The sequence below is a fragment of the Bos taurus genome, chromosome 12 (genome assembly GCF_002263795.3).
Source record: "Bos taurus isolate L1 Dominette 01449 registration number 42190680 breed Hereford chromosome 12, ARS-UCD2.0, whole genome shotgun sequence".
NCBI lineage: Eukaryota > Metazoa > Chordata > Mammalia > Artiodactyla > Bovidae > Bos > Bos taurus.
In genome coordinates this window covers 18,261,025-18,285,153 of record NC_037339.1, presented here as the reverse complement: position 1 = coordinate 18,285,153, position 24,129 = coordinate 18,261,025, and the positions used below count along the sequence as shown (strand labels likewise).

Sequence of the window (24,129 nt, the reverse complement as noted above, 5' to 3'; positions counted from 1 at the left end):
AGTGTAAAAGAAACCAGTTTACTTCATAGGAACAGCTTAACAACATCAGTTACAGCGCATTTCATCAATACCAAAACCCACTTAGGCCCAAAGTCACTGTAGAAAGGTGGAAGAAATTATTGCACATTATAAAGCTGTGAACCTGGCTGCAGTGCAGGAGACCCGGGTTCAGTCCTTGGGTGGGGAAGATCCCCTGGAGAAGGGAATGGCAACCCACCCCAGTATTCTTGCCTGGAGAATCCCATGGACAGAGGAACCTGGCCGGCTGCACTCCATGGGGTTGCAGAGTCGGAAACGACTGAGCGACTAACAGCACACACATAAAGCTGTGATGCATTTTACGAAAATCTACGAAGACCAAGAGAAGTGCAGTGTAATACAAGAAATGACTGCAGATCAATAAACGGAGAGCACAGTTGTTCCAAAGGACCCAACGTAACCTTAACCTACCTACGTCACCGCCTCAGCTCCCATCACCCATTATTTCGGCCTTTGGATTAGAAAGGTACAGGACTTCAGCCCCACAGCAGTGAAGGGAAAGCAGGGAAACCGTGTGTAGAAGTGATCTGAACTCCCTAATGGAGGGACCACCAGTCGAAAAGCCAGCACTGGCTTGGGGAGAGGGACTCTACAAGAGGTTGCCCCAGCATCTTTTGTGCGCCTCATCCTTCCGGGTCAGGCATCTCCGAATTCCCAAGACTTTGGGGACCAGAAGCCTGGAGAAGGTGGGGTGTGTCCACAGGGGAATCCCTGAGAAAAGGGCAGAGGTGCACACAGCGGGGTAACCGGTGCCCAGTACTAGGGGTCCTTTCACAGGCGAGAAAGGGGGCGGGGGCGGGGGCGGCAGGGGGGCAGCGGGGAGGAGGGGCGAGGCGCCATCGCCCGGCCCCCTCCCCTCCCCTCCCCTCGGGTCCGCTCCCCCCTCTTCCCTCCGCGATCGGGCATCCGGGCGCATCCCGCCGAGGCCCGGCTGCTTCTGGGGGAGGCGCCAGCTGGTTGTTGCGCCGGTCCCCCAACCGAGCAGTAACGGCGACCCGGGAGGCCGAGCGGATGTGGTTCGGGCCTGCGTTGAGGTAAGGGCAGAGGGGATGGCGCAGGAAGTCAGGAGGGGGTGCCGGGCTCGAATCCGGCCCCTCGCAGATCCCCACAGCGGGAAGCCACCTCTCCCCGCCCCCCGCTGCCCGACCTCGGGGCGCGGCAGCTGTGAGAGTAGCCCCTGGGGCGAGAGCCCCGCCCGGGGCCGCTTGCTTAGGCGTGTCTGCGCGTGCGCAAGTCCTCCGGCGAGGCCTGGGCGCGGGGCTCGGGGTCGACACTCTTGCCCGGTACTGGGGCTCAGGTGTCGGCGTGCGTGCGCACAGCCGCGGGCGGTGGCACGGCGCGCGGCCCTGGGATCGTACCCCGACCCAGGTCTCAGACCGAGGCGGCGTGAGGTGCGCATGCGTGAGTCACTAGCGGAAGTGGCGCGGCCCCGCGAGGGTCGCGTGTGGCGTCTCGCCAGGGCTCGTCACCCGCCTGGAGGCCTTTTCTCTTTAGGCTAGCGCGGGTGAGGCAACTGCCTCGGGGCTTCGCCTTTCTTTGCCGCTCTCCGCACCTCCTTGAAGCTGCGGTTTTCGTTTCCGTCACTCAATCTTGGGTTCCCGTCCTGTACATCTCTATTTCCCCCAGCTTCCGGGCCCGAACCGGCGCGCTAAACTCACTTTGCCTTCAACATTCGGTCAAGGGATAGTGCAGGAAGTCTGACTAAAAGCTAGGCCAAGCTGTTTGGGAACTGCTGTGGGGGGGTGGGGGGGGGGTGGGGAGAAATAGCCTTCAGTCTTTATTTTAAGCTGAAAGATACTTGCCCTGGAAGCAGGGATTTTTTGAGACGCTAAAAACTTTCCAAGTGCTCCGCCCAGGTGGAGAAAGAACTTCCTGAGTTGGAAGGCGAGTTCAAAGGGAACTTTTTGCTTTTTGTTCTTTGGGAAATTACATAATATGTCTGAACAGTTCGAGCCCAGGACTGTAACAAAACGCATGTCGAAGAACTGACTGGTACTGCGCTTGGCGACTTAATCTTTGTCAGAGCTGAGTAAAGGGAGTAGAGTTCTCAAACAGTGCTTTGCCACGAAGATCTTTCCCCCTAACTAGGAAGTGACAGTCACTGTTTGATGTTTACTGAGCCTCCTAGCTTCACACCTTTCTAGTACTACGTTCCTACTTGGCTTTGCACCTTCCGGGGCAGTGGTACTTAGGTCAGTTTCGTGACTCCTGTGGCTGTTCTTGGAATGATTTTTAACAATATTGCTGTGTGCCTTGTAATCTGATATGATGTGCTGATACAGCTATTTGGAGGCTGGAATAGAAGCATTTACTATCAGAGAATCTGAGTACTCTAGGTGAAATGTAATCTCTTTTCCAGGGCGTTAGGCGATATACACGGTATTAAGTGTGGGTAAAAGCAATAGGGGGCTTCCCAGGTGGCGCTGGTGGTAAAGAACCCATGTGCCAGTGCAGGAGACCTAGGAGACCCTGGTTCTGGGTGGGGAAGGAAAAGGAAATGGCAGTCCACTCCAGGATTCTTGCCTGGAGAATCCCATGGAAGGAGGAGCCTGGCTAGCTACAGTCCATAGGTTCGCAGAGTCTGACAGGACTGAAGGGACTTAGCACCCATGCACGCAGAAGTAATGATACCACATTCTTGCACACTCCACTCATTCTGCACAGGCCTTACTGTTGTTTCTGGACTTACCAAATCTGCCTCCATCCTCAGCATTTTCTCCATACTCAAAGTTCACTTAACCGTTCTACCCAAATCTGCATGGCACCCAATTAATTGCCATCACTTCAAAGGTGACTACCTCATCTACAAAGGCACTTCTCTCACTCACCATCCCCTTAGGCTTTTTTTTTTAATCCTCTATTTGGCTTTGTAGCACCTATCACTGTCTTTTTTTTTTTTTTTAACATTTATTTATTAGTTTGTCTGCCCTGGGTCTTGGTTGTGGCACTTGGGATCGTCTGTCTTTGTTGCTGCATGTGAGATCTTTAGTTGCAAAATGTAATCTCTTAGTGGAGGCGTGTGAGATGTAGCTCCCTGACCAAGGATGGAACATGGACCCCCTTCATTGAAAGCATGGAGTCCTAGCCACTGGACCAGAAGGGAAGTCCCAGTAGATTTTGTTAACTGTGCACATGAAATTGGTATTTAGCTCTAGAATATTTTATACTGAAGCTGCAATGTAAATTCATTCATTCATTCAAAAAACATTTTCTGAGTGACTGGTTTGTATAAGATTGTCTTAGGTGTTTAGAGTAAGTCAGTGAACAAAATAGACAAAGATCTCTTTCCTCTGGAGCTTAAATTCTAGCAGAGAATGATTTAATTATTTATTGTGCTAGAAAATTGTAAGGGCTATAAAAAAATGAAAAAAAGGAGGGCAGAGAAAAGGAAGTGAGAATTTAGATATGGGTTGCAGTTTTAAACAGCGTGGTTATGCTAAGTCTGAAGGATAGACTGAAGGTGACATTCATGGTGGAGAACTGGTTTTTAGAATTGAATTATCTTTCTGGGAAAACTTTTTTTCCCCACCATTCTCTACTCTGTATTTCATGGGACCCCACAGCATGTCCATTGTGGCTAATGTAACTGTCCTTTGTGATAGGTGAAAAAAAATCTTTTCCAAAAACTTCACAATATTCATGGTTTTACAGTTTAATGCAGCACATCAGATGAAGAGAGTGGGCTCTTGAATGGATAAGATGAACCAAACAAATACTGCAGATGGGTGGAGGAAAAATGTGTATTCTCTTCACATTTTACTGCACTTTGCAGTTGTTTTCTTTATGTCCCTCTGACTATGGATGACCAGGTGAAGTTGTTTTGTATGAGTAGTCATTGATTTTCTTTATTTGAAACTGTGTTGAAGAGTCACCTGATATGACGTCATGCTTTAAGGTACTAAATTATTGCTCTTAGAGGTTTCTCAATGAACCAGACAAGCCTGGCCAAATTGCAGTACATAATTAAAGGATGCTTAGAGAAAGAGGCTGACAGAGAGGAACAGTTTTAGAAAGTGAAGTGTTTTTCCCTTTGGGTCCTTTACTTAAGTGGATTACAGACACTGTGTTTAAACATCAAAAGCTATTAATCTAGAACTATAAATGTAGAGTACCCAGGGGATTTGCTGATGACTCTAGGAGTTTGTCATATTTAATTTTGGATTTATCACATGGCTAAAGTGAAATTAAAATGCCCCTAGGATGCTATTACCTTTGAGGTTTACTGAAATTGACTTCCTGTAAATCAGAATTGACCAGGAAAGATTTGAGAATCTCTTTGAAAGGGAGTGGAATTATGAAATGGAATGATCAGGGTTGCAGTGTGACATCAGGGACTCCTGTTCAAAGCTGAACATGGAGGGCTGAATGAGGTTTTGTTTTTTTTTTAATACGTTTGCTTGTTTGTTTTTGGCTGCACAGGTCTTCACTGTTGCGCAGGGGCTATTCTTTGTTACCGTGCTCAGGCTTCTCACGGCCGTGGTTTCTCTTGCTAGGCACACCGGCTTCAGTAGTTGTGACGCACAGGCTGAGTTGCCCCGTGGCATGTGGGCTCTTCCCGGACCAGGGATCAAACCTGTGTCCACTGCATTGGCAAGTGGATTCTTAACCACTGGGCCACCAGGGCAGCCCTAAATGCGGATATTTACTTAAAAGGAGCAGGTCAATTTCCTTCTCTGAAAGGGATATTCATAGTGTCTTTCAATGGAAGGCTGGTAGGATCCTCCTTGCTTTCATTATTCAGAAGGGACATTTGTCTGATTCACGTGGCGAGCTCATCTTAACATGAAAGTCTCCAGGGAATTTAAGACATAATAGTTTTTTTCAGCATTAATCTGACATTGGAGTGTACTTTTTATATATCTCAGCCTTGCTGATCTAACCTGAACTCATATCTAGTATGTATATGTCCCCATGGAAGACATTTTGAGCTGACATGTACCAGTGGATGATAGTATGTGAGTAAATCATGAATTGTGATCACATTATAATATATTCTGTATTATGCTGAGTGTATTTGACTGAACAGTGTGAATTGCAAATGGAAATGAGCCAAGGCTAAGGGTTGTTGGCCTTGTTGAAGGCCATGTTAAAGTTACATTGTGGGGCAGAGATCTTTAACAGGATGCTTTTTAATAGGCATGTTAAAGGGCTTAAAAAAATTATATTAGATCTATAAGGATCTAAATTTCAAATGGATTTACAAATGTCTCAAGTACCTGTTCATTTTAGCTAGTGTGTGAAAGTAAAAGTGTTAGTTGCTCAGTTGTGTCCGACTCTGGTTCCTCTTTCCATGGTATTCTCCAAGCAAGAATACTGGAATGGTAGTCATTCCCTTCTCCAGGAGGTCTTCCTGACCCAGAGATCAAACCCAGGTCTCCTGCATTGTGGGCAGATTCTTTACCATCTTGAGCTGCAATCTAAAAATATTTGTATAGTTAATGTTGATGATTTTTCATATTTGAAAGTGGCACTTTTGCTGTGCTTCTCTGAAAAGATCAATGCTGATGAGCTCGGTAATCTCTTCCAACTAAATGCAACTTTGCTTTGGATTGAAGATCTGCTTCATCAGTCTTTGTGAAATTTGGAAACTGTTTACAGTGAAATCATTAAAATGGCAACTGTGTTTCTGTGTTTCATAAGTCATTTTGCTGTTTATCTTAAACATGTGGCAATACCATTCCCTTTGAAGTTGTGCTTTGGTTTTAGTTGGGCCTTTAGTTTTTCAGTCTTGTCCATCCTGTCTATAATTGACCCACTTTAGTTGGCAGTTTTATAGGAGGGATCTTACTGTCATTGGTTTATGACACCTCATTCAAGTGGAGGTAAGTTATGCCTACCATTCTTTTTGGCAAGGGATAATTGGGATCATGTTTAATTATCTTATATTACATTTATACATTTTTATATTACTTCTAACTTTCAGAAGACATACCATTTAAGGGCTCAGGTAAGCATGCAGGTGGGCACCATCATTACTCCATTGACATTTACTTGGTCTGGAGCTCATTAACACACTGATTCTGTAAGCTGTATGCTGGTGTCCTAAAAGACATTGGTTTTCCTTCATGCCCTATTTCTTTGATTATAAAAGCATCATCAGCTGTGTTGCCCAGATAGGCAGATTTGTTGAAAAAGCGTTGAGCGTTGTATTGCAAGAAAACTTTTTTATATATTAAGTTTCTCCAGCATAGCTTTAGAGTTGATTTCATACTGTGAAGTTGAATTTTGAAAATGTATGACACTGGGCTTATTCTCAGTCGTGTCCGACTCTTTGTGACCCCCATGGACTTCTCCATGGAATTCTCCAGGCCAGAATACTGGAGTGGGTAGCCTTTCCCTTCTCCAGGGGATCTTCCTGACCCAGGAATCGAACCAGGGTCTCCTGCATTGCCGGCGGATTCTTTACCAACTGAGCTTTGAGGCTTTCTCTGCAAAAAAATAATTTTCTTATTTTTCATTTTTCTTCTGGGATCACTTCTAGAGAACAGGTACCGGCATTTAGGAGCTTCTAATTAACTGCACAATAACAATTCCCATGGAAAATGCATTCTCTGATAGATAATGTGTCTAGTTTATTAGTGCTTAAGGCCCATGCTTACTACTGGGTTGGGGTAATATTGACACAGGCAGCTATGAGCTGGATATCCTTTTGCTCCATGTTATTTTTATTTTTTTACATATTTGCTTTCAATTTAGTGCCTCCTGCAGGCACTAAATCAGTATCTGTTGAATGAATTAGGCAAATGAATGTCCATTTATCAGTTTAATTAATTAGGTCAGAGGTATTATCAAGTAATATGACACATTGCCATATTAACAAACACTGAATAATACTGATTACCAGTAATAACATGTAGAGATTGCTTATTATATGCTTTGTACAGAAAAATGAATTATTTGATCTGTTCTTCAAGAGGATTAGGAATGAGTATGTTTATTGTGTTCAGTTACTGAAAGACTGTCGTCCTGTCCACTGATCTTTAACTGTGTTATTATTAAAAGTACAGATAAAACTCTCAAAATACAGTATGTACAGAAAGGAGTTATCTGTCCCAAACAGGGATAGTTTAGAAATAAATTATTGAACTATACAAGTTTAAGAGAAACAGCCAAAGTAGGAAATGTCATGCAAAAGATTACCTAAGTTGATATATATTTGGTTTTGGAAGTTACTCTTATGGGAATTTGCTGGTGGTCTAGCGGTTAGGACTCTGTGCTTCCACTGCAGGGGCCACAAGTTTGATTCCTGGTCAGGGAGCTAAGACCCCACATACCATGTGGTGTGGCGGAAAAAACGAAAATTACTCTTAAAAAACTTGGAACGTTGGCTCTTGAGTGTCTTGTTTGGAACCTCTGAAGGCAGATGTCAGTAGCAGGAGCTTCTGGCTGGAAAAGGTACTTATTCTTCTATTTCTTTTTATATTGCAAGGCAAAATATCAGTATGTTAAAATTCCGTAATAACATTGTTCTTTCATTACATTTCAACAAAATGAGGAAATGCATAAGAAACTATTTTTCAAAGCACAAGGCACTTTTTAATTTGAGTAATTCAGTAAATACATGAGCCAAGTTATGTATCCCAAAATACACATAAGGAGAAAACAGTAAAGCAGCATATATTGTGGGTATCATATGGGATGATCTTTTGCCATGACACTGTCACTGTGAAGAAGAGTTTCCCGGTGCAAATGCCAGCCTCTGCCCTGGGGCTCCCTCCTGTTCAGAAACGGGGGAAATTTGCAAGCAGAGTGAGAGCAGAAGTAAAATCACGTTGTAATGCACTTTTTTCCTATTTCAGATCCTTCTTCCCTGGCGTTTTAAGATACTCTCCTTTTTCTATGTTATTGAGTTAATATCTTCCTGTGCTGTTGGTAGAATTTTATCTTATGATGAAAGAAATTGTGGTTTATGAATTGTCAGTATCAAGCCTTCATTGAATTCCTATGTTCATGGTAAAGACAGTATTAGAGTGGTTTATTCTGATTCTGCAATTTTGTTTTCCTTACTGTTGGGTAACTGTATCCTTCCTTCATACTCCGATGATTAACTTAAGCTTAAAATCTTGAAGATTTTCTTGTCAATTGGAAAAACCAAATTACACTAATTCATTGATAGAATTACGTGGCAAATTTTGCCTTTGGCATTACCTCTGGTCTGAACTTTGTTATGAAAACATTTCCATCAAAGTCCAGCCATGGGTATGTCAATATCCATTACACATTAAAATAGTATTGTTTTCTGCATGTTTAAAACTTTATCAAATAGTGTATCATATGCATTATTCTATGACAGTGATTTTTGATCAGAATTGTTTTGGAGACTAATCTGTGTTGATTCTAGATAATTTAATTGTTGTGCAGTATGTACAATTTGTAAATTTTGTTGATGGAGCCTGTTGATCAGTTCTATGCACTATTTCTAATGTTTTCCTATTGCAAACAATTTTGTATATGCTCTAGAATTTCATCTAGCCTAATGTTTTCCAGGACGTGACTTGTTAATGATCTTGAAGTTATCTTAGTGGGCTGAAACCAACATTGTAAAATTAAATAGAAAAGGATAAATTAGGGTAGGAGTAGAACTGTTGTCCAGTCGCTGAGCTATATCCGACTCTTTGTGACCCTGTGAACTGTAGCATGCCAGACTTCCCTGTCCTTTACTATCTCCTGGAGCCCTTCACTATCTCCCGGGTAGAATAGAATAATGTAAAATAGAAAAAAATAGGAAAGAGGATATCCCTTAGTATCTCATGTAGCAAGGGTAAGAATTATTTTGTGAAACTTTTGTTTCAGGTACAGATATGTATCAAAAAAGCTTGAAAGATACTGTTCTGGTCTAAATATTGTTGCTGCTGCTGTCGCTTCAGTCGTGTCCGACTCTGTGCAACCCCATAGATGGCAGCCCACCAGGCTTCCCTGTCCCTGGGATTCTCCAGGCAAGAACACTGGAGTGGGTTGCCATTTCCTTCTCCAATGCATGAAAGTAAAAAGTGAAAGTCGTGTTGGACTCTTAGCGACCCCATGGACTGCAGCCCACCGGGCTCCTCCGTCCATGGATTCTCCAGGCAAGAGTACTGGAGTGGGGTGCCATTGCCTTCTCCGCTAAATATTGTTAAGTTGCTCTAAAAGTAATTGTACCAGTTTACATTCCTTCCAGTAATATGAGTAAAATGTGCCTTTTGATCTTTATCCTCACTAACACTGTGTATTATCCCCTTTAATTTTGCAGATCTGATTGGTGAGTTCTATCTCATTGTGATTACATTTCCATGATACATTCTGTGGATATGTTTGTTAATTTCTTCTTCTGTGCCTTGCCTCTGTCCTTTCCCCATTTCTAAATTGGATTGTTTGTCTTTCTTTTTCTGCTTTTGGGTATTCTTTATATATTATGGATACAAATTATTTGCCAGCTATCAGTTATATATGTTGAAAATATGTTTTACAACTCTGTGGCATGTTTTTCCTTTTGTTCATTTTGTCTTTTATAATGCCAAAGTTTTAAGCGTTAGTGTGGTAAAATTTACCAGTCTTTTCTTCGTGGTTTATGCTTTTGTGTCTCAGTTAAGAAATCCTTCCCTGCCCTAAGATCGTAAAGATATTTTCTATACCTTCTTCCAAAATTTGAAAAGTTTGCTTTTTTCCTTTTCCAGATGGTTTCCCTTGCACTTTCTGTGTTGAAATACTGTAGATTAAACCTTAAGTGTCTTTTGGTAAGTTTCAGTGTCCATATTGTTGAGGCCTTGTCCCCAAACTTATAATATCTGAAAGTTATATTTTATAATATTAATTCTTTTTATAATTGAGCACCTCAATTGCTGACTTTCTAATAGTAAATTTAACTGATACAATTTTTAAACTATATTTTTCTCAGATAAATACTGGCTTTTTGAAGCCAGTGGTATGTTCTATGCAAGATGGTATGTTCCTTTTCTTTTCTATTTTTCTGTAATAGAATTTATTTATGTATTTCTGTTTTCAGTCACATTAACCTTACTCTAGAATACAACTTCACAAAAATCTAGAAGGAAGGGGATTAAAGATGACTGAATACTGGGCTCCAGAAATTTAAAACAATCAGATACAAACATTTTTGGAGGGAATATTCCCAACCAGTCAGTACAAAATGAAACCATCTGTAATGTACACAAGAAAACTTAAAATATCCCTGCAGTACAGGGGAAAGTCCCAAGATCAAGGGCATTGAAATGAATCCTGGCTCCAACCCTGCCTGGCTGGTGACTGTTGGTCAAAGTATTGAAATATGTCTGTTAAACAGAGGCAATGATGATATCTGTTTCTTTTGGCTATTATAAAGATTAAATGAGATAAGGCACTTAGTGTTTGGCAATAGTTTGGGTAACTATTTATTTTAACTATTATTATTGTTCCTGTTATTTAGAATTCATATTTATCCCATCATTGATGTGGTATTTTATATGTGTATTAATGAATTTTAAGATGTATATGTTGATATATTACTATAACATTGTTATTAATAATAGCTAGGTGAAATCAAATAGATAACAAGATGAGATGATTATAATCTGCACATATATTCCACAAACTATATTCTTCAAGTAGTGTAAACTGGGGAAGCTAGTTTTCTCTATTATATTTATATCACATCGGAATAATGTTAAAAAACCAACCAGGGAATTCCCTGGTGGTCCAGTGGTTGCGACTCCACACACTGCCTTGGGTGTGCGTCCAATCCCTGATTAGAGAACTAAGATGCTGTAATATGCAACAAGACCAGAAAAAAGAAAAACAAAACCCATTTTCCACAGTGCTACAGATCTTGACTTTTTTTTCATAGTACTGCATAATAGTAATTAATTGTGAACCATTTTTAAATCTTCAAAGGCATTCTGACAAAAATGAAGTTAATATTATATTTAGTGTTAATTGAATCTTACTGAATGTGATTTCTTTGAGTATGGTAATTTTCATCTGCCATACATGTAATTATGTCTTAACCTGATTAGTCAAGTAAATGGAATGGCCTGTTTTACACCATTCCAATTTTTAAAGAGTTAAGATAGTTGCAATTAATCAAAGACACTGAGAAGAGCTATTTTTTTGTTTCCTTGAGCACCCAGGATATGCTGGTATTTAAAATTTTCTATTAGCTGATACAGAGTACTTTCCAGGATACATTGTTAGGTGAAAAAAATAGATCGCAAAAGAGTATGTGAAGTATGCTATTTTTTGTATAAGGAGGAATTGGGAAATAAAAACACATAAATATATATACTTATTTTGCAAAAAGAAACAGAAGCAAACCAGAAACCAGTGAAATTAGTTATCTACAGTGGTGGAGGGATGTGGTGGGGAAACAAAACAAACCCCAGGATTACTGTGGCGTGATCTCAGCATATTAGCAGGATTTCCTTCTACTAGGAACAAAGGTGTCCTGAAGTCCAGCAAGAGGCAGTCAGTTCTCTAATTAGATCTGGTTTCTTTCTCTTGTTTCTTTTTTTTGCCTTTGAATTCCCTTCCTCTGCTCTTCTCCTTTGTCTTCTCTTCCCTCACCTATCTTTTTGTCTTTTATTCCAATAAACTGGGGGCAGCTATGGAAAAGATCTTTCCAGTTAGGATGAGGCAAAAAGATAAGAAACTCCAGTATAGACTGTCTGCAGTCAACAAAAGGGTGTATTCAAAAGATGCTTTCAACAAATATCTTATGTTTTCCTCTGAGCCGTGTCTTGTGGTGGTAATAGCAGTGACTGGGTCATGATCCCCTCCCTTTTTTTCTATTTTGTTATAACTTACCTATTTATCTTCGGCTGTGCTGGATCTCCGTTGCTGCGCAGTCTTTTCTCTAGTTGCAGAGAGCAGGGGCTACTCTCTAGTTACAGTGTGTGGGCTCATGGTCCCCTCTCGGAAGGAGCTTGCAGATTAATAGAGAAGATAGATGATATAGGAATAACTGCCACATGAAATGATTTTTTCCATATTGGCAGCCAGATCAAATTTTATAAATTTATAAGTGAGGAAAGTCTAAGTGATCCTTTTCTCAACAAGTGTATTTTTTCCAAACATGAGAAGTAATGATTTGTATTATTGCCATAGTTTGAGTAACTGTTATTCTGAAGGTATCATTTATTATTCTGTATATGCTAAGAGACCTTTTTACAGCTGAAGAAAACATAATTTTACCAGTAACCTCAAGTGAATATAAAACATCGATAAGTACACTTTTAAGAGTTACTCTTATTTTGATGATTGCTTTTATCTATTGCTAGGCTCTAACTGCTTGTAGGTAACAAACTTCAAGAAAGATGTTCCGATGTTAGCACTTGAATTCTGGGTTTTATCTGAGTAAATAGAAGCCAACCTAGTGAATCAGAGTGTCAACATTGTTTGACATGATTATATTAAATTGCTTTTAGGGGGAGGGGGAATATTTATTCCTATTTATTTTTAGTGATAATTGTGTAACAGTTTAACCAGATCCAAGACATCCTGCATATTTTGTGACAGGGCTGCTTCTGCTGTTACTTGTATGTGGTAAAAGGTAGTAATTGTGGAGACAGTTAATTAAGGCAAAAACATTCAGTGCAATGGCTACATGCTTGGCGGCTGTTTTATCAGATTTTTTGTTAAGGTCTAAGGTAACACAGTCACATTTGTTCATTCATCCTTTTGTCCTTTTCATTCATTCATTTTTTTTCCCCCACTTAGCAAATCATATATTCTTCAGTGAAGCTGAGAATTGATAAGTCTGCTCTTCACAGAGATTTGGAACTTTCCAGTCCCAGAGGAAGTTTGACCAAGGTCCAAAATTTATTTTTTCTTATCTCTAGGAAGTAAACTCTGAAATGAAAATTTTCTACTCATTCCCTGGTAGATGTTTATCTTCTACTAGGGAATATACGTTTATCCTGGGATTGTTTTACATACCTCTGCTGAAGGATTCTCATCAGAGAACAACAGTTAAAACATTTTTATGTTTTATAGCTGTTAACGCCCATGCCCCAAACTTAATTCCCTTCACTATATTTGAAACTTAGCTTCTTTTCTCTGTTAACTAGAAAAGTGAAAAGTGAAAGTCACTCCATCGTGTTTGACTCTGCGACCCCATGGCTTTATAGTCGATGAAACTCTGCAGGCCAGAATACTGGAGTGGGTAGCCTTTCCCTTCTCCAGGGGATCTTCCCAACCTAGGGATTGAACCCAGGTCTCCCACGTTGCAGGCGGATTCTTTACCAGCTGAGCCACAGGGGAAGCCCAAGAATACTGGAGTGGGTAGCCTATCCCTTCTCCAGCAGATCTTCCTGACCCAGGAATCGAACCGGGGTCTCCTGCATTGCAGGCGGATTCTTTACTAACTGAACTATCAGGGAAGCATTAATTAAAAGTAAAGTAATTTTAACCTATCCAGTTTCACTCGACACATGGTATCCTGATTTTACTACATACTTTTTCCTCAGGGACTACACAGAACCATGGAGGACTATGTGGAAGATGAACTTTTCCTTCTCTATGCTCTCTATGGAAAAAGTGGCAAGGTTAGAAAAATCATGCCCGTGGAGCATGTATTTTCTGTCATGTAAAAGAAACTTTGTCAAACATCTGTTGGTCATTCAATAGGAAGATCAGTGAGATAGTGTCTTTCTTTGTGGGGCTCACAGTGTAGTGGCTAAGATGCTGGCAGCTCACTGTTGTGGATGTGCAGAATGCCTGGGGGCCAGCAGGGAATGTGGGGATTGTCCGAGAGTTAGAGGGAGGGGTTCCCAGAGGTGGTGACGTTTGAGCTGGATGAGGAGGAGGCCACCCCTACTTCCACAGATAATGCTGTTTAGTCTCTCAGTTGAGTCCAACTGTTTATAACCCCATGGACTGTAGCCCACCAGGCTCCTCTGTCCATGGGATTCTCCAGGCAAGTTCTCCTGGAGTGGGTTGCCATGTCCTTCCTTAGGGGATCTTTCTGACACAGGGATGGAACTCGCATCTCCTGCATTGGCTGGTAAATTCTTTACTGCTGAATCACCAGGGAAACCCTCCACAGATAATGCTGTCCTACAGAAGGGTCTGGGTTGAACAATGTTTGCTCCACTGCCAGAGATTAAAAAAATAATAATAAATTCAAAATAGTTAATCTTGGATGACACATCCTTAATTCATTGCAGATATTCTTTATTTCATTTCTGTCACATCCAAACATTACAGTCAACCAGCTTAACTCTGGTCAGTGTCCCAACTGACGTTGAAAGTTTCACATCTTTCAGCAGGCACATCCATCTCCATCTTGTGTTGATTTTATTAAATTTATGAAACATCTTTTCAGTGTTAACAGCTTAATGTTAACTGCCACCGTTAACTTTCATTTTTCTGTTTTCCACTTTTTAGAAAATATAGTCAAAATGCTGTAAAAGACGTAAATCATTATAACAGCCGGCACAGTGTACAAGACAGCACTGTGGACCACAGACAGCAGCCCGAGCTGTGGTCCTGCTGTGCGCTGAGTTGAAGTGCTCGTTTATGAGCTTCTGTAGGAGAGTAGCTTGAAAAGCAGTCTGTAGAACCTGAAAGTCTTACAGAATATTCATAGAAGATTTCTTTGTTGTTTTCTGGGAACAGATTTGGTGAAATAACAGGCTCACAGCATTAGCAACGAAATTACTTTATTACATGGTGTTATGCTGCCAGGAAATCCTTAAAGGGTGAGGTATCTGCTGTTGTTTTTGAAGGTTTTTTTTTTTTTTGACTATGCATGCCTGCTATGTAATCTTAATTCTGTTTTTATATGCTGTATTGTAAAATTGCATTGTGGCAACTTAATAATTGTCCATAGTTAAGTATCATAATTCGCTTGTTCTTTGTATGCATGCAGGAGCAGAGTTAATACGGAGAGCACACACTCAAAGGAATAATAAAATGCATTTTGGTATCTAACTTTATGGAGATGTATTTCCTTAATTATGTTCTCCTTGAGCTAATATTAAAATCTCACCACTTTGCCTTTCCAAACAGATGCCCGTGAAAGATGAGAGAGGTGACCTGGATGTGAGCAAAGTAGTGAAGGTGAGCTGGCCTAGGGTTAATTCTCACCTGTGTTGGTGAGTTGTGTGGGAAAAGGAGGGTCCAGGCCAGGATGCAGATTCCAGGGACAGGATCTTAATGATGTAAATGTCAAGCTTTCATGCCCTCATAGTGTATTTTTCCCCTACAGATTTTTTAAATTGCCCACTCTTGGCTTCTGCTCAGCCAATCCCTAACTTAACAGTTGGATCCAGAGGTGGTTGGGTGCCTTCTGCAGAGATGCCTGCTGTCATGCAGGTTGGCCATGGTGTGATTGAGGCTCCTAAAGTGTGTGTATCCTTACGTACACTCTTACTATATACAGTGTATGCGTGCATAGGTGCTAGGTCACTTTAGTTGTGTCCGACTCTGTGTGACCCTATGGGCTGCAGCCTGAAGTATGTGTGTGTATGTATATATATACACACACAGGGTATGGACTGGAAGAAACACAAACTGGAATCAAGATTGCCGGGAGAAATATCAATAACCTCAGATATGCAGATGACACCACCCTTATGGCAGAAAGTGAAGAGGAACTCAAAAGCCTCTTGATGAAAGTGAAAGTGGAGAGTGAAAAAGTTGGCTTAAAGCTCAATATTCAGAAAACGAAGATCATGGCATCTGGTCCCACCACTTCATGGGAAATAGATGGGGAAACAGTGGAAACAGTGTCAGACTTTTATTTTTCTGGGCTCCAAAATCACTACAGATGGTGACTGCAGCCATGAAGTTAAAAGACGCTTACTCCTTGGAAGGAAAGTTATGACCAACCTAGATAGCATATTCAAAAGCAGAGACATTACTTTTCCAACAAAGGTTCGTCTAGTCAAGGCTATGGTTTTTCCTGTGGTCATGTATGGATGTGAGAGTTGGACTGTGAAGAAGGCTGAGCGCCGAAGAATTGATGCTTTTAAAGTGTGGTGTTGGAGAAGACTCTTGAGAGTCCCTTGGACTGCAAGGAGATCAGCCCTGGGATTTCTTTGGAAGGAATGATGCTAAAGCTGAAACTCCAGTACTTTGGCCACCTCATGCGAAGAGTTGACTCATTGGAAAAGACCCTGATGCTGGGAGGGATTGGGGGCAGGAGGAGAAGGGGACGACAGAGGATGAGATGGCTGGATGGCATCACTGACTTGATGGACATGAGTCTGAGTGAACTCCGGGAGTTGGTGATGGACAGGGAGGCCTGGCGTGCTGCGATTCATGGGGTCACAAAGAGTCGGACACGACTGAGCGACTGATCTGATCTGATCTGATGTAACTATATATGCTCATGATTATGCCAGACAGAAGAATGTATTTTTCTTCAAAGAACAAAAATGCTCAATTCCTTGAGAGTGATGTTAAACATTTACTTCAGAAAAGAATATTTAAAAAGTGCATTTTATAAATGAAATCATCAGTTTTCTATGAAAAAGTTTCCCCATAGAATTAGAAAAAAATGAATTTTGATGACTCACCTCCAGCAACCAGCCTTCTGGCAGAGATTTAAAAAGCAATATTCACACTTGTGTTGTATTTAGGTTATATTGTAATTATTTGTTGTCTATTAAGTTGTGAGCTCCATGAAGGCAATAACTACGTATTTTTGTCTTGGTATCTGATACTTGGTAAATGTTCATCGATACCATCAGACCCAGTGTTCTCTCACCCAGTAGCCTTCTTTACCAAATGTACCACTGCAGGTGATGTCACAGATCCACACACCGGAATCCCACTGGTCAGTAGAGTTATGGGTTGGGTACCATAGATTTTGTAGAAGTGGGCCAGGAGGAAAGCTCAGAACTAATGATTTGTAGGTAAGTGTTAAGGAGCTGGCTGGATTGACAGCCAGATTCTAGGCTTCTAGTTCAGTTCAGTTCAGTCGCTCAGTCGTGTCCAGCTCTTTGCGACCCCATGAACCACAGCACGCCAGGCCTCCCTTTCCATTACCAACTCCCGGAGTCTACCCAAACCCATGTCCATTGAGTCGGTGATGCCATCCAACCATCTCATCCTCTGTCGTCCCCTTCTCCTCCTGTCCTCAATCTTTCGCAGCATCAGGGTCTTTTCAAATGAGTCAGCTCTTCGCATCAGGTGGCCAAAGTATTGGAGTTTCAGCTTCAACATCAGTCCTTCCAATGAACACCCAGGACTGATCCTTTAGGATGGATTGGTTGTATCTCCTTACAGTCCAAGGGACTCTCAAGAGTCTTCTCCAACACTACAGTTCAAAGGCATCAATTCTTCAGTGCTCGGCTTTCTTTATAGTCCAACTCTCACATCCATACATGACTACTGGAAAAACCATAGCCTTGACTAGATGGACCTTTGTTGGCAAAGTAATGTCTCTGCTTTTTAATATGCTGTCTAGGCATCTAAGAAACCACTTGATTTTGTAGCAATCAAAATCCAAAAATCTGCTTGAAAGGAAAAAATGAGGTAGCAGTCAATCACTGTATACTACTTATGTTCTTGTTCTATGTCACTGTCTGTCCTATTCTTGGAAAGACAACCTGTGGTGGGCATTGCCTTGTTCACTAAAGACTTCCTGAGCACAGCAGCCCAGACCCTACAAGTGTGAGCAAACACTGGGTCTGCCAGGAGTGTCACTTTGTATGTGAACTTTTTACTCAGCCACACATGATGTGTGGAAAGAAATCTGGTCCATCCGCTCAGAAGCTAGTGATATGGAAGATTTCTTAGTCCCTCTGACCCTCAGGCTCCTCCCAGGTAAAATGAGGACAGCGCTGTGTGTGTCCTTCACTTGTGAAGATGAGGAGTATCAAGAATATGTAAGAACCCCTTTAACTAGCACATTAGCATGTCTCCATGAAATATTTCATGCCATATCCCAAACATTGTTCTTTCTGAAAATTAAAGACTTAAAAAGGAAAAAACATTAAAATGGAGGAAGTTAAGAGGAGGCTCATAGTAAATAAGATTCTGTCCTAGTATAATGAGGTGGGTAATTTAGAAGCTTAGATTCAAAGCTGACATAACAAGGTTCTGTCATTAGCGCCACAGGGCCCCCAAAGATAATAGGAGACATTACTGTCCGGACAGGATCTTGCAGTTTGAGTGGCATAATGGGGAGCAGTGGCCAGATTTGGCACTAGGGGAGGCTCTGCCGCTCGTGAGAGTGATGCTGCTGGCATTGACAAACTGCTTCCCCTTTGTGTTGGTTTCTTCACATTAGTTTCCGCCCTGACAAAGCACCACAATTCAGGTGGTTTAAAACAGAAGAAATCTATTCTCTGACAGTTCTGGGGGCTTGAAGTCTGAAATCATGGTGTCGGCAGGACCACGCTCTCTGAAGTCTCAAGGGAAGAAGTCCTCCCGCCTCCTCCCCCTTCTGCTGGCTCCTGGCACTCCTTGGTGTTCCAGGATTGTAGCTGTCCCACTCTGGTCTCTGCCTCTGTCTTCACATGGCCTTCACTGTGTGTCTTCACACAGCTCACTGTATGTGTCAACTTTGAGTGGGCCCCTCGTGCCCAGGTTAAACATCATCTCTGGGTGTGTCTGTGAGGGTGTTTCCAGATGAGAATAGCACTTGAATTGGCAGACTTAGTAAATGGGTTGCCCTTCTCAGTGTAGGCGAGTTTCCTCCAGTGTGTTGAGAACCTGAATGGAACAGAAGGCAGAGGAAGGAAGAATTCATCCTTTTTTCCCTGCCTCACTGATTTATCTGGGAGATCTCATTTCATCCTCTGCCCTCGGGCTGGGGTTTACATCATGGTCTCCTCTGGTTCTCAGGCTTTTGGACTTAGATTGAATTATGTCATCAGCTTTCCTCGGTCTTCAGTTTGCAAATGCAGATGTAGGACTTCTGCACCTCCATAATCTTGTGAGCCAAGTCCTTATAATAAATAAGTTAATTTCCCCTGACTCCTTTAGCTAGTCTGATCTTCTCTCTACTAGAAGATATATCTGGTAAGATGGACTTAATATCTGATGGAAAAGACAGGCCTTAGAAAATTCTTTATTCCTTTAAAGGTAGAGTATGGTGATTATTGGGGCTTCCTGGGTGGCTCAGCTGGTAAAGAATCCTCCTGCAATGCAGGAGACCCTCGTTCGATTCCTGGATCAGGAAGTTCCCCTGGAGAAGGGATAGGCTACCCACTCCAGTATTCTTGGGCCTCCCTGGTGACTCAGACAGTAAAGAATCTGCCTGCAATGAGGGAGACTGGGTTTGATCCCTGGGTTAGGAAAATCTCTTGGAGGAGGGCCTGGCAACCCACTCCAGTATTCTTGCCTGGAGAATCCCCATGGACAGAGAAGCCTGGTGGGCTATAGTCCATAGGGTCGCAAAGAGTCAGACGTGATTGAGCGACTAAGCACAGCACAGGACATGGTGATTATTGAGGGAAATGCCATTTGATAGCCCTGTTGGCCATTATGTAATTTTACTGTAATCTTAAGCATTTTTGGAAGTTGAAAAGTGTGTAAGTGTATATATTTCCAGTATAACAAGTAGAGAAGGACGTGACAACCCACTCCAGTATTCTTGCCTGGAGAATCCCATGGACAAAGGAGCCTGGAGGACCACAGTCCATGGGCTCACACAGTGTTGGACATGACTGAAATGACTTACCACATAGCAAATATGTAAAAGCTCTCTTTAAGGAAGCTTCATCATGTCCACATTGAATGCTCTTATGGGAGTGTGGCTGCTTGTAACCTTAATGGGTGCTGTGCTGGGTTTGATTTTATCCCCCCCAAATTCATATGCTAAAATCCTAACCCTCAAAGGTAATGGTTTTAATATTAGAAGGTGGGGCCTTTAGAAGTTGCTTAAGTCATGAGGGGCGAAACCTCATGAATGGAATCAGTGCTTTATAAAAGGGGCTCCAGAGAGACCCCCAGTCCCTTCCACCACATGGGGACATAGAATACACGGGCTCTGAACTAGGAAGGGCACTTTCATCAGAACACAGTCATGCCGGTGCCTTGATCTTGGACTTCCCAGTCTCCAGAACAGTAAAATACAAATTTTTGTTGTTTATAAGCCACTCATTCTATGATATTTTGGTTTAGCAGCCCAAAGGAACTAAGACACCTCATTATTCTGGAAGGTGACCTTATTTGGAAATGGGGTCACTGCATATGTAAATCATTTAGTTAAGAGGAGGTCATGAGGGTGACCCAACCCAGTATGACTGGTGTCTTTATAAAAGGAGGGAAATTTAGACACAGAGAGAGAAAGACTTGGGGAAGATGATGTGAAAGATATTGGAAGATTCAGCCCTCTGCAGGCCTGGGGGAGAGGCCTGATAGATCTTCCCCTCACAACCCTTAGAAGGAACTAAGCCAGCTGATACCTTGACTTTGAATTTAGCCTCCAGAACTGTGAGAAAATAAAGTTCTGTTGTTTAAGCCCCTCAGTTCATGGTTCTTTGTTACAGCAGTCATAGCAAGTGTATGCACATACTTTCTGGGTGTTTCTTCCTACCAGCCCCCAGATCTGAGTAGGGGCTTGAGGGAACCCACCAACTGCTCCAGCTGAATGGTCAGAACTGACCCGTGAACTGAAACTTGTGGACGTTTTCCTTGGTGTCACCTTTGGCATTGTCCTTTCCCAAGGGCTGCTTTTGCTAAGACTCAGGTAGCCGATGAAACAGCAGTATTCCCTCTTCTTTCCTGCTTTTACCCCCAGCCTGTTTTCCAAAGCTACTTTAAAGACATAACTGCCACAGAAAGTGCTTGCCAGGCGTTCAGCTCCCCGGAGTTCAGCGTTGGATGGCTCCAGTGTCTTTGAGGAAAATTAATAGGTGAGATCTGATTCTATCCTGGGACTCTGGCTCTTGGTTGTGGTGAGAACAGTCCGAAGTGGTCGAACCTGTAAAAGCAATTCCCCAAAATAGACAGGGTTTGTTTCTCCTCACACCAGTGCGCACTCTTACACAGAAGGGGGCAGAGAAAATGTGTTCTCTATGAATCATTTTTTTAATAATTAAAAAAAATTCTTTTTCAGCCAGTCCAGGCTACTCTGTCATCTTTGAAGATGTTAGATGTGGGAAAGTGGCCAATTTTCTCCCTTTGTTCTGAGGCAGAACTGCAGTTAGTTCGTCAGGCCTGTGTCTTTGGCAGTGCCAGCAATGAGCTTCTGTATACTACGGTAAATGATGAGGTAATGTTGAAGAAAAATATTCAGCTATTATATTTTTAGTAATGGGTTTGCTAAATTGAAGATCTTGGGGGAACTAAGGCATTAAGATTTAAAAAAATGCACAGAGTAGATCCTTATTTATTAAATAATGAAGCAGTTTTCCTGTAAGGGGACTATGCCTGTTTTGAATGTAATTACAGGTTTGTCGGAAGTAGAACTGTTTGCGCTAACGGTGGTTTTTCCCCACAGATTTTTGTGCTTGGCACAAACTGCTGTGGTTGTTTGGGATTAGGTGATGTCCAGAGCACCATTGAACCTCGGAGACTGGATTCTTTAAGTGGCAAAAAAATCGCCTGCCTCAGCTATGGGAGTGGGCCACACATTGTCCTTGCAACAACAGGTAACCTAGGAACAGGGTAGAATTTTAGCCGTTGCTTCATTTGTTGAGGAGCAAGCCTGGGACCACCCCTTACACTGAGAACACACTCTTTGAATGGGCAAGGCTTTCTGCCTCTGCCCTGTGAACTCGTCTATGCTTTGGACTGTATGAAATATGAACATATCTGGATATCAGAGTAAGAAAAGGTAGCCGATGGAATCTAGCAGTTATTGGCACTTTGGTTATCAGAATGACAGTGCTGTAAGCCTACTTTAGGAGTGTAATTATTTTGCATTAGAATGCTGAACCTCACTTTGGACATTTTGAACTTGAGATTCTTGATCTACAAACAAAGAGATTAAAGCCAGATTCTAAGATCCCCTCTATCTCTTAACATTCTGTGATTCCGATGTTAAATAATGACTGATGGCTCTAGTTGGTGTCAGTAGTATAAGGACTTAAATATTCTCATGGCTTTTTCATGCATTCAGACTGATAAGACGTTATCATTAAAACATACCTTATTCAAAAAAGTTCATAAAATATATATACACAGTTTTATAAATAATTACAAAGTATGCGTCCATGTTCTGCCGCCCAGATCAAGAGATACAATCTTAGGATTACCCCCAAAGCCCTGAATATGTATTGTACTGCACAATAAGTAATATAATAAAGATTTAAAAAATTAACTGGGTAACCATTTATAAATAAGGAAGTTAAGATTCAGAGAATCTTACAGTCTTGAATTTCAATCTGGGTTTTTTTTTTTTTTCCTCTCTTAGTAGCCTTTTCTCTGTTATTTATCAAAAACCTATCTTCCAGTTATTTTAATTGCATCCATTTAAATTTCATCTTGTTGCTTTGAGGCAGAATGTAGTTTAACTTTCCAAATGTTTTCTTTTACAAAATGAGTTGTGTGGAATAGGGAAGTTGATTAACTTTCACATGTGAATTTTTAGTTTCCATCTGTGGGAGTGTGTAATACATATACTTTCATATAATGAGTAGTTGTTTTGAAAGTCGGTTATGTTTCTTTTTATTTTCAGAAGGAGAAGTCTTTACCTGGGGTCATAATGCTTACAGTCAGCTGGGCAACGGGACAACTAATGCTGGTCTAGTTCCCTATCATATCTCTACTAATCTGTCAAACAAGCAAGTCATTGAAGTGGCCTGTGGGTCTTACCATTCTTTGGTGCTAACATCTGATGGAGAGGTGAGAATAGTCAGCCTAAATCTCACTGATCATAAGGTTTCAGTAAGATTATATAGATTCCTGTAGCAGGCATGGAACTATGATCATTTAATTAAAATAACCACCAACCTCACATTCATCTTACTCTTGTTAGCAGTTCATAGTCATGGTGTTTATATCATGACGTGTACCTGTATGTGGTAAGGATTTGTGTAGCTGCACAATGTTGAAGGATGTATTGTTACTTCTCTGTTGCTATACTCAAGGGGGTTATTAAAAAGAAAAATTCCCCAAATACTAGAAATTATGGCTGAGGCAAAAGAGATCTTTTATAAGGATTATATGACATTTGATTATTGCTGTTTGTGTAGATAATGCCAATAACCTAATTTTATAAAGTAATATATTTTATGAGAATGCATCCTGTGAAACTTCCCTGTCTATGTTCTGAGAATTTATGGATATCACGCACTTGGAGGGCAAAGATGAGGCCAGAAGTACCACTGAGACACTCTGTATATTAGCGTGTTTCATTTACTGATCTCTTCTTTCAAATAGGTATTTGCGTGGGGTTATAATAACTCCGGGCAGGTAGGGTCTGGATCAACAGCCAATCAGCCGATCCCACGAAGAGTCACCGGCTGCTTACAGAGTAAAGTGGTTGTGAACATAGCCTGTGGGCAGATGTGCTCCATGGCAGTGGTGAACACCGGGGAGGTAAGAAAGGCATTTCACAGGTCGCTTCAAAAAGCCCGTCTGCCTTCTCAGTGTCCTGCTGACCTCACGACAGAGGCCGTGACTGTTTTTCGGCTTTTGTGGGCATCGCGTCTCTCGTTTTCTCTCAGGTCTTTGTCTGGGGCTACAATGGAAATGGGCAGTTGGGACTCGGCAGCAGTGGCAACCAGCCCACCCCCTGCAGGGTAGCAGCTCTCCAAGGCATTCGTGTCCAGCGGGTACGTCCCCTTGGGTTTATGTGTGCCTGTTTTTAAACCTACGGTGGCAGACATGCCGGTGTACTAAAAAAATCAGTCCTCTTAGCAGATGAAAAGTTGAAGTAGAAGTTAAAGTTCTTTTCCTGAATTTAGTTGTAATATTTATCAGAAAAATTTTATCTCCAACGCACTCTCACACGTAGCTCTTGGAATGTAAACTTTTATTGTCTTTTCCAAGGAAACTTTGGCAGTATGTATCAAGACCCTTAAAAATATTCACCCCCTTTGATCTGTAATTCTGCTCGTAGGGCATATATCCTAAGGCACCAAAGAGAAAGTGACTTAGAGAAGGTATAGTTCTTAGAGCAGACAAAACAAAAAAAAATGAAAGAAAAAGAAAACAATGGTAAATAATAGATGTTGCATAATTTATCCAATCAGACAGTAAGTTAATGGTTAAATAAGT

At 41.7% G+C, this 24,129-nt stretch overlaps 1 protein-coding gene across 13 annotated transcripts in view; it reads left to right on the top strand.

Annotated features, from left to right (window-relative positions):
* Positions 1 to 961: 961 nt before the first annotated feature.
* RCBTB2 (RCC1 and BTB domain containing protein 2) overlaps positions 962 to 24,129 on the top strand; it is a 42,517-nt gene continuing 19,349 nt past the window's right edge. Inside the window, exons 1-9 of one of the 13 annotated variants that reach the window (XM_059892027.1) lie at positions 962 to 1,073; positions 13,476 to 13,553; positions 14,626 to 14,708; positions 15,019 to 15,069; positions 21,023 to 21,178; positions 21,407 to 21,557; positions 22,586 to 22,752; positions 23,290 to 23,448; positions 23,577 to 23,684. In XM_059892027.1, the coding sequence (XP_059748010.1) occupies positions 15,019 to 15,069; positions 21,023 to 21,178; positions 21,407 to 21,557; positions 22,586 to 22,752; positions 23,290 to 23,448; positions 23,577 to 23,684 (792 nt within the window). In that variant the 5' untranslated portion in view covers positions 962 to 1,073; positions 13,476 to 13,553; positions 14,626 to 14,708. Of the gene's footprint in view, positions 1,431 to 7,267; positions 7,435 to 7,472; positions 9,753 to 12,726; positions 12,820 to 13,475; positions 13,554 to 14,625; positions 14,709 to 15,018; positions 15,070 to 20,704; positions 20,820 to 21,022; positions 21,179 to 21,406; positions 21,558 to 22,585; positions 22,753 to 23,289; positions 23,449 to 23,576; positions 23,685 to 24,129 lie in introns of those variants that run through there. The other 12 variants (XM_005213620.5, XM_005213617.5, XM_010810699.4 and 9 more) reach the window with 12 other exon arrangements.